The 13,312-nt window shown below is 39.4% G+C and overlaps 1 protein-coding gene and 1 long non-coding RNA gene across 3 annotated transcripts in view; one reads left to right on the top strand and one right to left on the bottom strand.

Moving 5' to 3' along the window:
• Positions 1-12,806, top strand: part of TPK1 (thiamin pyrophosphokinase 1) — a 352,973-nt gene extending 340,167 nt beyond the window's left edge. For both annotated transcript variants that reach the window (XM_061165992.1, XM_061165990.1), the window contains one exon: positions 11,851-12,806. In XM_061165992.1, the coding sequence (XP_061021975.1) occupies positions 11,851-11,969 (119 nt within the window). In that variant the 3' untranslated portion in view covers positions 11,970-12,806. The remainder of the gene's footprint in view (positions 1-11,850) is intronic.
• Positions 1-13,312, bottom strand: part of LOC133072594 (uncharacterized) — a 66,334-nt gene that overhangs the window by 16,864 nt on the left and 36,158 nt on the right. The gene's annotated exons all lie outside the window — the stretch shown is intronic.

Genomic DNA, 13,312 nt, shown 5'->3' with positions numbered 1-13,312 from the left:
GTCAGAAGAAACAACGTCTGTATTTACGTGCACCCCAGGAGAATACAGGGACAGAAAATACATAAAAGCAATGTGTGTTGTGCTCAGCTGCTCAGTCAAGTCCAGCTGTTTGCAAACCCACAGACTGTAGCCCACCAGGCTCCTCTGTCCATGGGGGTTCTCCAGGCCAGAATACCGAAGTGAGTTACCATGCCCTCCTCCAGGGGATATTCCCAACCCAGGGATCAAACCCAGGTCTCCCACACTGCAGGAAGATTCTTTACCATCTGAGCCACCAAGGAAGCCCATAGAAAGCAATACTTGCTGAAAAATAAGGAAAGAAATGGACATTTAGATTCATGAGGCCCAAAGGACACCAAATATCAACAGAGTGACCCAAATAAGTCTTTTTTGTCATTGACTTTTAGAACTTTCAAAGCAGCATGAGAAAGCAACACATTGCATTTAAGGGAATTCCCATAACAGACAGATTTCTCAAAAGAAATTTTTCAGGCCAGGGGAGAATGGATAATATATTCAAAATTATTGGAAGAAAAAAAATCTGTCAACAGTTCTATACCTGGCAAAGCTGTCCTTCAGAAATGAAGGCATAATTGCCTGAACAAACAAAAGCTGAATGAGTTTATCACCACTAGGCCTGCCTTACAAGAAATGCTAAAGGGAGTTCTTCACACAGAAATAAAATATTGCTCATTTACATCATAAAATCAGATGAACACAGGTATATAACTTCCCGGTATTGGTAAATAATCAAAGTCAGATTATTTAATATGGTAATAGTGGCACATAATTCTCTTACAGCTCTCGTTTAAAAGTTTTTAAAAAATATTAAGCCATAACTTCTATAGTTGTTACTGTATACACAATACAAAAATGTAAATTGTAACAGAGGAAGAAGTAAATTGTAATTGCAGAAATGCTATTGAAGTTAAGTTGTCATCAGCTTAAAATAGGATATCATAATTGTAAGATGGTTTATATAAGGCTCATGGTAACCACAGAGGAAAAACTTGTTACACAAAAGATCATGAAAAAGTGAAAGTATACCAGTACAGTAAGTCATCATCACAAAAAAAGGCAGCAGGATAAGCAGCAAGGAACATCGGAGCTACAAAACAGCAAAATAACAAAATGGCAGTGGTAAGTCCTCCAGCAATAATTACTTTAACCATAAGGGATAAAATTCTTCAATCAAAGACACAGAATTGGCTGGCTGACTTAAAAAGCAAAATAAAAAAATATACTGCCTGCAAAAAGGTTCACTTTAAAGACACAGACTGAGACTGAAAGGATGGAAAAAGGTATTTCAAGCAAATGATAACCAAGAAAAGAAAGGTAGCATTGCTGCCCCCAAATTTGGCTTTTTCTGCCCACTGAAGCCGAATAAACAATACGGAGCAGGTGCATTTAATTCTCAGCAGGCGGAGAGGGGAACACAGTAGGCTTTTCCCTCAAGAAATGTGCTTCCCGCTCCATGAGGAATCTAGGGGCTTATATAAGATGAAGGCTTGCCGTCAGGAGTCGGTGATGAGGAACAAAGGTGTTTGGTCTTGTCGTCTTCCTCTTGCATTGTTTCAAAACCAGTCATAGACCAGTGTCAGTAACCCAGTAACTGAGTCTGACGATTCTGTGGCTCTGCAGCCTTCTTTCTGATGGATAACTACAAGACAAGAGACTGCTCTAAAGATGAGCACCAGTTACAGGATGTATTTGGCATAGAGTCAAAGAATAATAGGTGTGAAATGTATAGCTCATACAGAGTTAAGGGACAGAAAAGCAAACTTATAGACATTCAGAGTTAGGAGCAATTAAAGTAAAAACAAAAAACTACGAATGTTCAGGCCTTGCTCACCGTTCTGTTTATCTTCTTTGTTCTCAAGAAAGGGAAAGAATAAAACTTCATTCCTCATTTTTCCTTTCCACTGCAACAGTAGCCATACTCATATCAGGAAAAACAGACACTAAGCTAATTCCCTTTGAGCTATTTTAAATCCTAAAAGATGATGTTGTGCAAGTGCTGCACTCAATATGCCAGCAAATTTGGACAATTCAGCAGGGGCCACAGGACTGGAAAAGGTCAGTTTTCATTCCAGTCCCAAAGAAAGACAATACCAAAGAATGATCAAACAACCGCACAATTGCACTCATCTCACACGCTAGCAAAGTAATGCTCAAAATTCTCCAAGCCAGGCTTCAACAGTACATGACCCATGAACTTCCAGATGTTCAAGCTGGATTTAGAAAAAGCAGAGGAACTAGAGATCAATTGCCAACATCCATTGGATCATTGAAAAAGCGAGAGTTCCAGAAAAACTTCTGCTTTATTGACTACGCCAAAGCCTTTAACTGTGTGGATCACAACAAACTGTGGAAAATTCTTCAAGAGATGGGAATACCAGACCACCTGACCTGCCTCTTGAGAAATCTGTATGCAGGTCAAGAAACTACAGTTAGAACTAGACAGACTGGTTCCAAATCAGGAAAGGAGTACGTCAAGGCTGTATATTGTCACCTGATTATTTAACTCATATGCAGAGTTCAGTTCGGTCGCTCAGTCGTGTCTGACTCTTTGCGACCCCATCAACCGCAGCATGCCAGGCCTCCCTGTCCATCATCAACTCCCGGAGTTCACCCAAACCCATGTCCATTGAGCCAGTGATGCCATCCAACTGCCTTCATCCTCTGTCGTCGCCTTCTCCTCCTGCCCTCAATCTTTCCCAGAATCAGGGTCTTTTCAAATGAGTCAGCGCTTCGCATCAGGTGGCCAAAGTATTGGAGCTTCAGCTTCAACATCAGTCCTTCCAATGAACACCCAGGACTGATCTCCCTTAGGATGGACTGATTGGATCTCCTTGCAGCCCAAGGGACTCTCAAGAGTCTTCTCCAGCACCACAGTTCAAAAGCATCAATTCTTCAGCACTCAGCTTTCTTTATAGTCCAACTCTCACATCCATACATGACCACTGGAAAAACCATAGCCTTGACTAGACAGACCTTTGTTGACAAAGTAATGTCTCTGCTTTTCAATATGCTGTCTAGGTTGGTCATAACTTTCCTTCCAAGAAGTAAGTGTCTTTTAATTCCATATGCAGAGTACATCATGCAAAATGCCAGACTGGATGAAGCATAAGCTGGGATCAAGATTGCCAGGAGAAATATCAATAACCTCAGATAGGCAGATGACACCATCCTATGGCAGAAAATGAAGAAGAACTAAAGAGCTTCTTGATGAAAGTGAAAGAGGAGAGTGAAAAAGTTGGCTTAAAGCTCAACATTCAGAAAACTAAGATCATGGCATTGGGTTCCATCACTTCATGGCAAATAGATGGGGAAATAATGGTAACAGTGAGAATTTATTTTGGGGGGCTCCAAAATCACTGCAGATGGTGACTGCAGCCATGAAATTAAAAGATGCTTGCTCCTTGGAAGAAAAGCTATGACCAACCTAGACAGCATTTTAAAAAGCAGAAACATTACTTTGCCAGCAAAGGTCTGTCTAGTCAAAGCTATGGTTTTTCAGTAGTCATGTATGGATGTGACAGTTGCACTATAAAGAAAGCTGAGCGCCGAAGAATTGATGCTTTTGAACTGTGGTGCTGGAGAAAACTCTTGAAAGTCCTTTGGATTGAAAGAAGATCAAACCAGTCAATCCTAAAGGAAATCAACCCTGAATATTCATTGGAAGGACTGATGCTGAAGCTGAAGCTCCAATACTTTGACCACCTGATGCAAAGTACTGACTCACTGGAAAAGACCCTGATGCTGGGAAGGATTGAAGGCAGGAGGAGAAGGATGAGACGGTTGGATGGCATCACCAACTCAATGCACTTGAGTTTGAGTTAGCACCAGGAGTTGGTAATGGACAGGGAAGCCTGGCATGCTGCAGCCCATGGGGTCACAAAGAATCAGACACAACTGAGCAACTGAAGTTAAAAATGATAAAAAGAATGTCACTATATAACAATAAAGGGGTCAGTCCATCAAGAAGATACACCAATTGTAAATATTTAGGCACCCACCCAATATTAGAGCACATAACTATATAAAACAAACATTAACAGAACTACGAGGAGGAATAAACAACAACAAATAGTTGGGGACTTTGATACCCCATGCTCAATAATGGGGACTTCCTGGTGGCTCAGCTGGTAAAGAATCCACCTGTAATGTGGGAGACCTGGGTTTGATCCCTGGGTTGGGAAAATTCCCTGGAGAAGGGAAAAGCTACCCACTCCAGTATTCTGGCCTGGAGAATTCCATGGACTGTATAGTCCATGGGGTCACAAAGACAGATCATCTAGACAGAAAGTCAGTAAGGAAATGATGGATTTGAACACTTGACTAAGTTGTAACAGACATACACAGAATATTGTGTCTAATAACAGCAGGATACACATTCTTCTCAAGTGCACTCAGAACATTTTCTAGCATGATCATATGTTAGGCCATAAAACAAGTTTTAGCAAATTCACAAAGACTGAAATCTTACCAAATATCTTCTCTGACCACAATGGTATGAAAGTGGAAATCATAACAGAAGGAAAACTAGAAAACTTGTGAATACATGGAAGTTAAATACTTAACACTGTTCTAGAAAACCAATAGATCAAAGATGAAATTAAATGAGAAAAAGTGTCTTGAGACAAATGAAAATAGAACCAAATATACAGACCTATGAGATACAGCAAAAGTAGGTATGAGAGGAAAGTTTATATCTATAAATGTATACCTCAAGAAAATAGATCTCAAATAACCTTTTACACCTCAAGAATATGAAGAACAAACTTAGCCTAAAGTTAGGCAGAAAAGGAAATAGAGTTTAAAGCATTAAAAAATGAAAGAGACAAGAAAACCAATAGGGAAAAAATTAATAAAACTAAGGTCTGGCTCTTTGAAAAAATAAATATTTGTTTATTGAGACAAACCAAGGGGAAGAGGGAGATTTCCTGATAATATAGAAATACAAAGGTTCATAAAGAAGCTTCAGTGACCAACCATACACCAACAACAAAAACAGTAGATAAATTACTAGATACACAGAACCTCTCATGACTCAATTAGGAAGAAATAGAAAATCTGAACAAACCAATTACTAGGAGAGTATTGAATCAGTAATCAAAAAATCTCCTGAAAAAGAAAAGTCCAGGACCAGATGTCTTCTCACTGATAAATTTTACCAAATATTTGAAGAATAATTAATACCAATCCTCAAAATATCCAAAAATATTGAAGAAGAGAGAACATTTTCAAACTCATGTCTCAAGGCTAGCATTTCCCTGACACCAAAACCAGATAAGGACACCTCAAAAAAACAAAACTACAGACCAATATCCCTGATAAACATAGGTGCAAAATTTTTCAACAAAACAACAAACCCAATTCAGCAGCACATTAAAAGGATCATACACCATGGCCAAGCAGGATTCATTCCCAGATGCAAGAATAGCTCAACATACGCATACCAATAAATTCTATATGTCACACTGCTGCTGCTGCTAAATCGCTTCAGTCGTGTCCAACTCTGTGCGACCCCATAGACGGCAGCCCACCAGGCTCCCCTGTCCCTGGGATTCTGCAGGCAGGAACACTGGAGTGGGTTGCCATTTCCTTCTCCAAGGCATGAAAGTGAAAAGTGAAAGTGAAGTCCCTCAGTCGTGTCCAACTCTTAGCAACCCCATGGACTGCAGCCCACCAGGCTCCTCCGTCCATGGGATTTTCCAGGCAAAAGTACTGGAGTGAGGTGCCATTGCCTTCTCTGATATGTCACACTAACAGAATGAAAGATAAAAATCATATGATTATCTCAATAGATGCAGGAAAAGTTTCAACATAATTTAACATCCATTCATGATAAAAAGTCTCAACAAACTAGCTAGAGGAAAGAGATGCACCTCAGTATATAACGGAAGGCCATATATATCAAGCCCCACCTAACACCATACTCAAAGGTGAAAGACTTTTCCTCTAAGATCAGGAACAAGACAAGGATGCCCATTCATCACTTCTAGTCAACATAGCACTGGAAGTCCAAACCAGAGAAATCAGGCAAGAAAAATAAAAGTCTTCCAAATTGGACAGGAAAACATAAATTTGTTTGTAAATGACATGATTTTATGTATAAAAAAGCCTAAACAATCAAAAAACTGTTAGGTCAATGAATTCAGTAAAGTTGCAGGATATGAAATTCAAGATACATAAATCAAAAATATTTCTATATACTAACAATGAATTATCTGGGAAAAAAACTCTTATTTACAATAGTATCAAGAACAGTAAAATACTTAGCAATAAATTTAACCAAGGCGATGAAAGATCTCTGCATTGAAAACTATAATGCATTGATGAAAGAAATTGAAGAGTAAAATAAATGAAAAGACACTCCATGCTCATTAATTGAAAGAATATTGTTAAAATATCTGTACCACTCAAAGCCACCTGTAGATTCAATCCCCGTCAAGATTCCAATGGCATTTTTACAGAAGAAAAAAAAAAATCCTAAAATTCATATGAAACTACAAAACCCCCTGAATAGCCAAATCAATACTGAGAAAAAAACAACACTGCTGGAGGCATCACAGTTCCTGAGTTCAAACCAGAGTATGTAAAGATAGAAAAATAAAAGCATTGTGCTCAGTCACTCAGTGTTCAACTCTTTGTGACCCCGTGGACAGCAGCCTGCCAGGCTCCTCTGTTCATGGGGATTCTCCAGGTGAGAACACTGGAGTGGGTTGCCATGCCCTCCTCCAGGGGATCTTCCCAACCCAGGGATCGAACAGGTCTCCTGCATTGCAGACGGATTCTTTACCGTCTGAGCCGCCAGGGAAGCAATAAAAGCATCACTCTACTGGTATAAGAACAGATACATAAACCACTGAAGCAGGATTGAGAACCAATGCATATACAGTGTGCTAATACAAAAAGAGAGCCAAGAATACTCAATGGAGAAAAACTGTAATAAATGGTGCTGGGAAATTGGATACTCACATGTAAAAGAGTGAAATTAGATCCCTATTTTTACATCAGTCACCAAAAATTAACTAGTAAAGGATTAAGACATTAAATAAAACTGTAAAACTCCTGGAAGAAAACAGGAATAATGCTTCCTGACATGGGTCTTGGCAATGATTTTTGCATATGATATCTAAAGCACAAGCAGCAAATTAAAAAACAAGTGGGACTATATCAAATGAAAAAGCTTCTGCACAGAAAAGAATACAAAACAAAAAGACAACCAAAGCAATGGGATTAGCTATTTGCAAATCATACTGAGAAGGGGTTAATATTCAAAATATAGAAAGAACTCCTAGAACTGAAAAAACCAATGGTCAAAGGACCTGAATAAACATTTTTCCAAGAAGACATACGGAAGGCCAATAGACATATGAAAGGGGTAGTTTGCATCACTAATCAGGGAAATTAACTAAAAACCACTCTAAGTTATCACCTTATGCCTATCGGACTGGCTGTCATCAAAAAGACGAGAGAACAAATTCTGGAGAGGACATGGAGAGAGAGGAACATTTGTGCGCTGTTAGTGGGAATGTAAATTGGTACAGCCACCATGGAAAACAGTATGGAGGTTTCTCAAAATTAAACATAAATCTACCATATTACCAACAATCCCTCTTCTGGGTGTATATCCAAAGGAAGCAAAATCCCTACGTCCAAAGATAATTGCACTCCTATCTTCATTACAGCATTACTTACAATAGCTAAGATGTGGAAACAACTTAAGTTTCCATCAACAGACAGATAAAGAAAATGTGGTGTATGGACAGTGGAGTACTGTTCAGCCGTAAAAAGGAAACCTTGCCATTTGCAACAATATGAGCAGACCTTGAGGGTATTATGCTAAGTGAGATAAGAAAGATAAATACTGTATGACCTTTCTTATACATGGTATCCGAAAGACTCAAATTCATAGAAAAATATCAAATTTGTGATTGCCAGAGGCAGGGAGTAGAGAGAATGAGATGAAAGGGGTCAGAAGATACAGACTTCCAGTTAAAAGATAAATGCCTACTGGCTCTATAATGTACAATGTGGTGAGAACCCCTGCCAATGCTGTGTGGTGCATTTGAAAGGTGGAAAGAGAACAGACATTATTAAGTTCTCATCACAAGGGAAAAAGGGTAATTATATAAAGTAATGGATGTTAACTAATTTTGTAAATCATTTCATTCTATATGCATCGGTCATTATATGTGCTATACATCTTAAATTTATATGGTATTATATGTCAATTATCTTAAAATAGAGCAAAAAATAATAAAAACTTGTTTTATTGCTGTCTACAGGAAGTTATCTCTCTGCCAATCTTATGTATTTTATTTCATGATCGACCCTCAAACATTTGGGGAGAGGGGAGTTCGGTATTAATTTCAAATACTTTATTCAAAATTTTTCTTTCTTCTAAAAGAGACTTGAATGTCTTGTCTAAAAGCATAATTCTTTGAAAAAAAAATACTCCAAAATAAACAATCCAGAGTAAACTGGGTTTCATGATTTTCTGTTTTCAGTTTATTTATCTTTGTTTTCTATCATGTTTATTCTACTTTTCATAGAGGTGGAGACATGAATTTCATTGTAACCTTTCCATTAATTGTAACCATTGTTATGGACTGAGTGTGTGTGTCCTCATGAATTCATATATTGAAGCCATAATCCCCAATGTGGCAGTATTTGGAGCTGGAGACTTTGGGAGATAATGAGAACCCTCATGATGGGATTAGCCCTCATGGTGGGATTAGCGCCCTTATAAAAAGAGGAAGAGGTAGGAGATTTCTCCACCGTGTGAGGATACAGCAGGAAGGCAGATATGTAAACCAGCCAGGGAGAAGGGTCTTTCCAGAACCAGCCATGCTGGTTCCCTGATCTGGGACTTGCCAAGCTCCTGAATTGCGAGAAATCATGTCTACTATTTAAGCCACTCAGCCTATGCATTTTGCTATAGCACCCAAAGCCAACTAAAACATGTAGTTTAATAACTGATCCTGGTGGAATTTTAAACATTGCACGCACACAAAAAAAGAAAACATGATTTATAAGATTGGATAAAAATGGCCTTAACTCAAATATTTCATGCAAAGTCATATTTAAAAATTGTTTAGGATGCAACAGTGTCTTAGAAAAACCAATATATATAATATAGTTGTCTACCCTGGATAATCCAAAGTCCCTACCCTGCCTTCAGAAAATCAGAAAGGAATGTGTGTGCAACAGCAAACTAGAGAAGTAATTTTGTACTTGTGTTCTTTGAGCCCAGATACAAACTAGGATTTTAACCTAATTAGTCACCAGAATCTTAAACGCACTGTGTTGATTCCAGGTGGGTTGTATGTACCCAGTGCTTCAATGGGGAGTTTCCAACTCTAAAGCTACTCCTCTGAAGCCCCCTAAATTGCCTTTCTGAATAAATGGTATGAAATGTATGAACCGTTCCCCAACCTTTAGGAGAACAAGGCTTCTTTCCTTAACAGACTTCCTGTGACTCCCTCCACAACCATCACCCTAACCCTCTGTATATGTAATTATGCCTGGATTTATAAATTTAATGGACATGCTTATTCATATCATTCAGAAACCTCATCTAAGCAAAGCTCCAGATTCAGCTCAGTTCAGTCGCTCAATCGTGTCCGACTCTTTGCAACCCCATGAATCGCAGCACGCCAGGCCTCCCTGTCCATCACCAACTCCCGGAGTTTACTCAAATTCATGTCCATCGAGTCAGTGATGCAATCCAACCATCTCATCCTCTGTCATCCCCTTCTCCTCCTGCCCCCAACCCCTCCCAGCATCAGGGTCTTTTCCAATGAGTCAACTCTTCACATCAGGTGGCCAAAGTACTGGAGTTTCAGCTTTAGCATCAGTCCTTCCAATGAACACCCAGGACTGATCGCCTTTAGGATGGACTGGTTGGATCTCCTTGCAGTCCAAGGGACTCTCAAGAGTCTTCTCCAACACCATAGTTCAAAAGCATCAATTTTTCAGTGCTCAGCTTTCTTCACAGTCCAACTCTCACATCCATGCATGACCACTGGAAAAACCATAGCCTTGACCAAACGGACCTTTGCTGGCAAAGTAATGTCTCTGCTTTTTAATATGCTATCTAGGTTGGTCATAACTGTCCTTCCAAGGAGTAAGCGTCTTTTAATTTCATGGCTGCAGTCACCATCTGCAGTGATTTTGGAGCCCCCAAAAATAAAGTCTGACACTGTTTCCACTGTCTCATCTATTTCCCATGAGGTGATGGGACCAGATGCCATGATCTTAGTTTTCTGAATGTTAAGCTTTAAGCCAACTTTTTCACTCTCATCTTTCACTTTCATCAAGAGGCTTTTTAGTTCCTCTTCACTTTCTGCCATAAGGGTGGTGTCATCTGCATTCTGAGGTTATTGATATTTCTCCTGGCAATCTTGATTTCAGCTTGTGCTTCTTCCGGCCCAGCATTTCTCATGATGTACTCTGCATATAAGTTAAATAAGCAGGGTGACAGTATACAGCCTTGACATACTCCTTTCCCTATTTGGAACCAGTCTGTTGTTCCATGTCCAGTTCTAACTGTTGCTTCCTGACCTGCATACAGGTTTCTCAAGAGGCAGGTCAGGTGATCTGGTATTCCCATCTCTTTCAGAATTTCCCACACTTTATTACCGGAGAGGCAAAACCACTGAATTGCCTCTTAGGGCAGCAGTCACATGAGGCTGACTCTGCATTCCTGCAGTTTCACTTTGTAACTTCCTGTTACGTGTTGACAACTATGAAAAAGAAATAGTTTGACTTTTAATAAGTAAACTGTGTGAACTGGTAATACTGATGATATATTATCCTATAATACTGTTTCTGAATTTTTAAATTGCCTTTTCAAGATTTCCTCAGAAAGATAACAGGCTCCCTCTAGCGGGCAGTGACCATTATAATTGAATTATTTTATTTACTTCAAAGCTGTGTAACTTCGTAGTTGCACTTTGTTGGAAGGAAAAGAGGCCTTTTCTAGCTCCGGACATTTGTTTATTTCTCTGCGTAACATTTATTTTTCCCTTTCTGATTTCTTCTGATGATATCAGGGCATGGTGATAGGACGGTCATGATTTAAAGTCATGTCGATAATGTGAATTGCTCTTTTATAAGCAAAGAGAAATGAGGTTACCAATGGATTCCTACATGTTAACTTCAGCAAACTTTTGTTAGGAAATATATATATATATACTTGTGTACAGATTTATGTAATTTATAAATATATACATTTTAATAATACAACTTAACTCCAAAACCTTTATTTTGACAATTAAGTAATGACCTGAAAGTCTGCTTTTTGACCTCTGAGTTCCGAGTAATTTTACAGAAAGTGAGCCTTGTTCACACTGGCTTCTCTTTCTTTATGAGGAAAAAGTGACCAAAATCCTATACTGTTTTTTTTTTTTAAGTAATTAGCTTTCTGTCCCATATCATTTATACTCTTAACTGCCTTTTTATAGAGCTTAATTAAATATTAAAATTTTAATTCTGAATTATCAAAAAAATTAAAATTGCACCAAGGCAAGGAAGTAAGTAACCTATTACAGAAATGGATGTTGGTTTTACAATTGGTAAAGAAGAAAAAGAAAACACTTAACTGAAATTTAGTGTTGAGACGGACATATACTCCAAACGGATAAATAACCTGTAGCCAACTCTAGGAGGAGTGGTCACAGCAAGTTACAGAAGCTTTCAGCTTTAGAATCTCACTTATAGATCATCTATTAATTCCAAGTGTGTGCTTAATTGTGTTTTGGTAATTCTCAACAAAGTCATTCTACACTGGAGGGATGTTGGCTGTCACCAAACCTTTGTTTTCTTATGTTCTTACAGCACATCAGATGCTTGGTTTTGGAACACTAGTGAGCACTTCCAACACCTACGACGGATCTGGTGTTGTGACTGTGGAGACCGACCGTCCCCTGCTCTGGACCATGGCCATCAAAAACTGACCAGTGCTGACCTCCATCGCTGTGCCTCTGACATACCTCGTTTGCCAACAACATCAGGCTCAAGAAGAGCAGTCCACCTTGGCTGGCAGGACTTGAAACCTGCCCCCTGGGAAGCCCGCTAGTTTTAAAGACTGTCATGTTTTGATCATTCAGGTAACACTATAAATGACAAATTTCAGTTTTACTGTGACAGGGGTCGGGGGGAATCGTTATTTGTTAAAGTAAATATGCTCTATTAGATTCAGTTGGAAAGTTAACGTGGATCATCTCACTCGAAAATTCAGTCCTGATTACTCATTAATCACGCCATGTACCCCCAGAAAACAGTGTGTAATTTTGAAGCTGAGGAAGCTCTGAGGTTCTGTAGTGTCCAGCACATGACCTCCTCCTGTCGATCCTTGAATGCTCGCTTCTGTCCAATAATAACATTAGCTTTCTCAGGCATGTGGATTCCTGCTCACCGAAAAAATAACTCCTCCTAGCTTGGGATGCTAGAACCGCACCATTTGATTCTGACCTTAACAGTTTGGGGTATTATCTTTTAATGATAAATAAAAAATCACTAGCCTGATTACTAAAATTTAAAACAAGTAGAACCCACCCAGCTGCTTTACCTAACGCAAACTCAGTGTTGCTGTAAAGAAAGAGACCAGCCTCTCTCTCCTCTCTGGTGCTACGACAGAGTGAGGGTTGTGTTGTGAGTGGAGAGTCAAAGTGGGACCCCTTGAACTAGCATGCAGTTGTGCATAGTTAATCATTAGAGATCATTTTTAAATTATTTATGCAAATACTTGTGAAACTGAATCCAGATGTGAAATAAAAATATTTAGTTACCAACGTGCCTGTCTGTGGTCAATTTTTCAAGAAGACAGTCCATTTTCTCACCTGTATTTTATGATGACCAAGCTTTCTTAACCAATGTTACATACCGTCCCCCCCCCCCAAAAAAAAAACTGCTCAAAGGTTGATTCACAGCTGCAGTTCTTCACACACCTGATTTTCAAGAGCAACCCAGGGTGGTGGTGAATACTTTCTCTAGCCTCCACGGAAGTTACTTTCTAGCGCCCCCGTGCTACGTGTTCACACTTAAATCTCTCTGGACCTGTTGCCCCATCTATAACGTGAGGATTCTAGGTAGCACCTGTCTACCTTGCCGGACTTGGGGAAGAACGGACAGGTTAAACTGCTTTCAAAGATCGTTGCACACGCTAGAGAAAAAAGAACCAGCAGAGGAAGGGAACTAGTTCCACGGTAGAGAAAGTGCAGAAAACTGGAAGCCCTCTAGGGAAGCAGAAGGGACCAGAGCACGGGTGTGAGTGCTCGCACAGGTGGGGCCGCGGTGG

Source organism: Dama dama, chromosome 18 (assembly GCF_033118175.1).
Source record: "Dama dama isolate Ldn47 chromosome 18, ASM3311817v1, whole genome shotgun sequence".
In the NCBI taxonomy this organism is placed as follows: Eukaryota; Metazoa; Chordata; class Mammalia; order Artiodactyla; family Cervidae; genus Dama; species Dama dama.
Note: the sequence above shows the minus strand (reverse complement) of the source record. Positions and strands in the feature narration are given on the sequence as shown.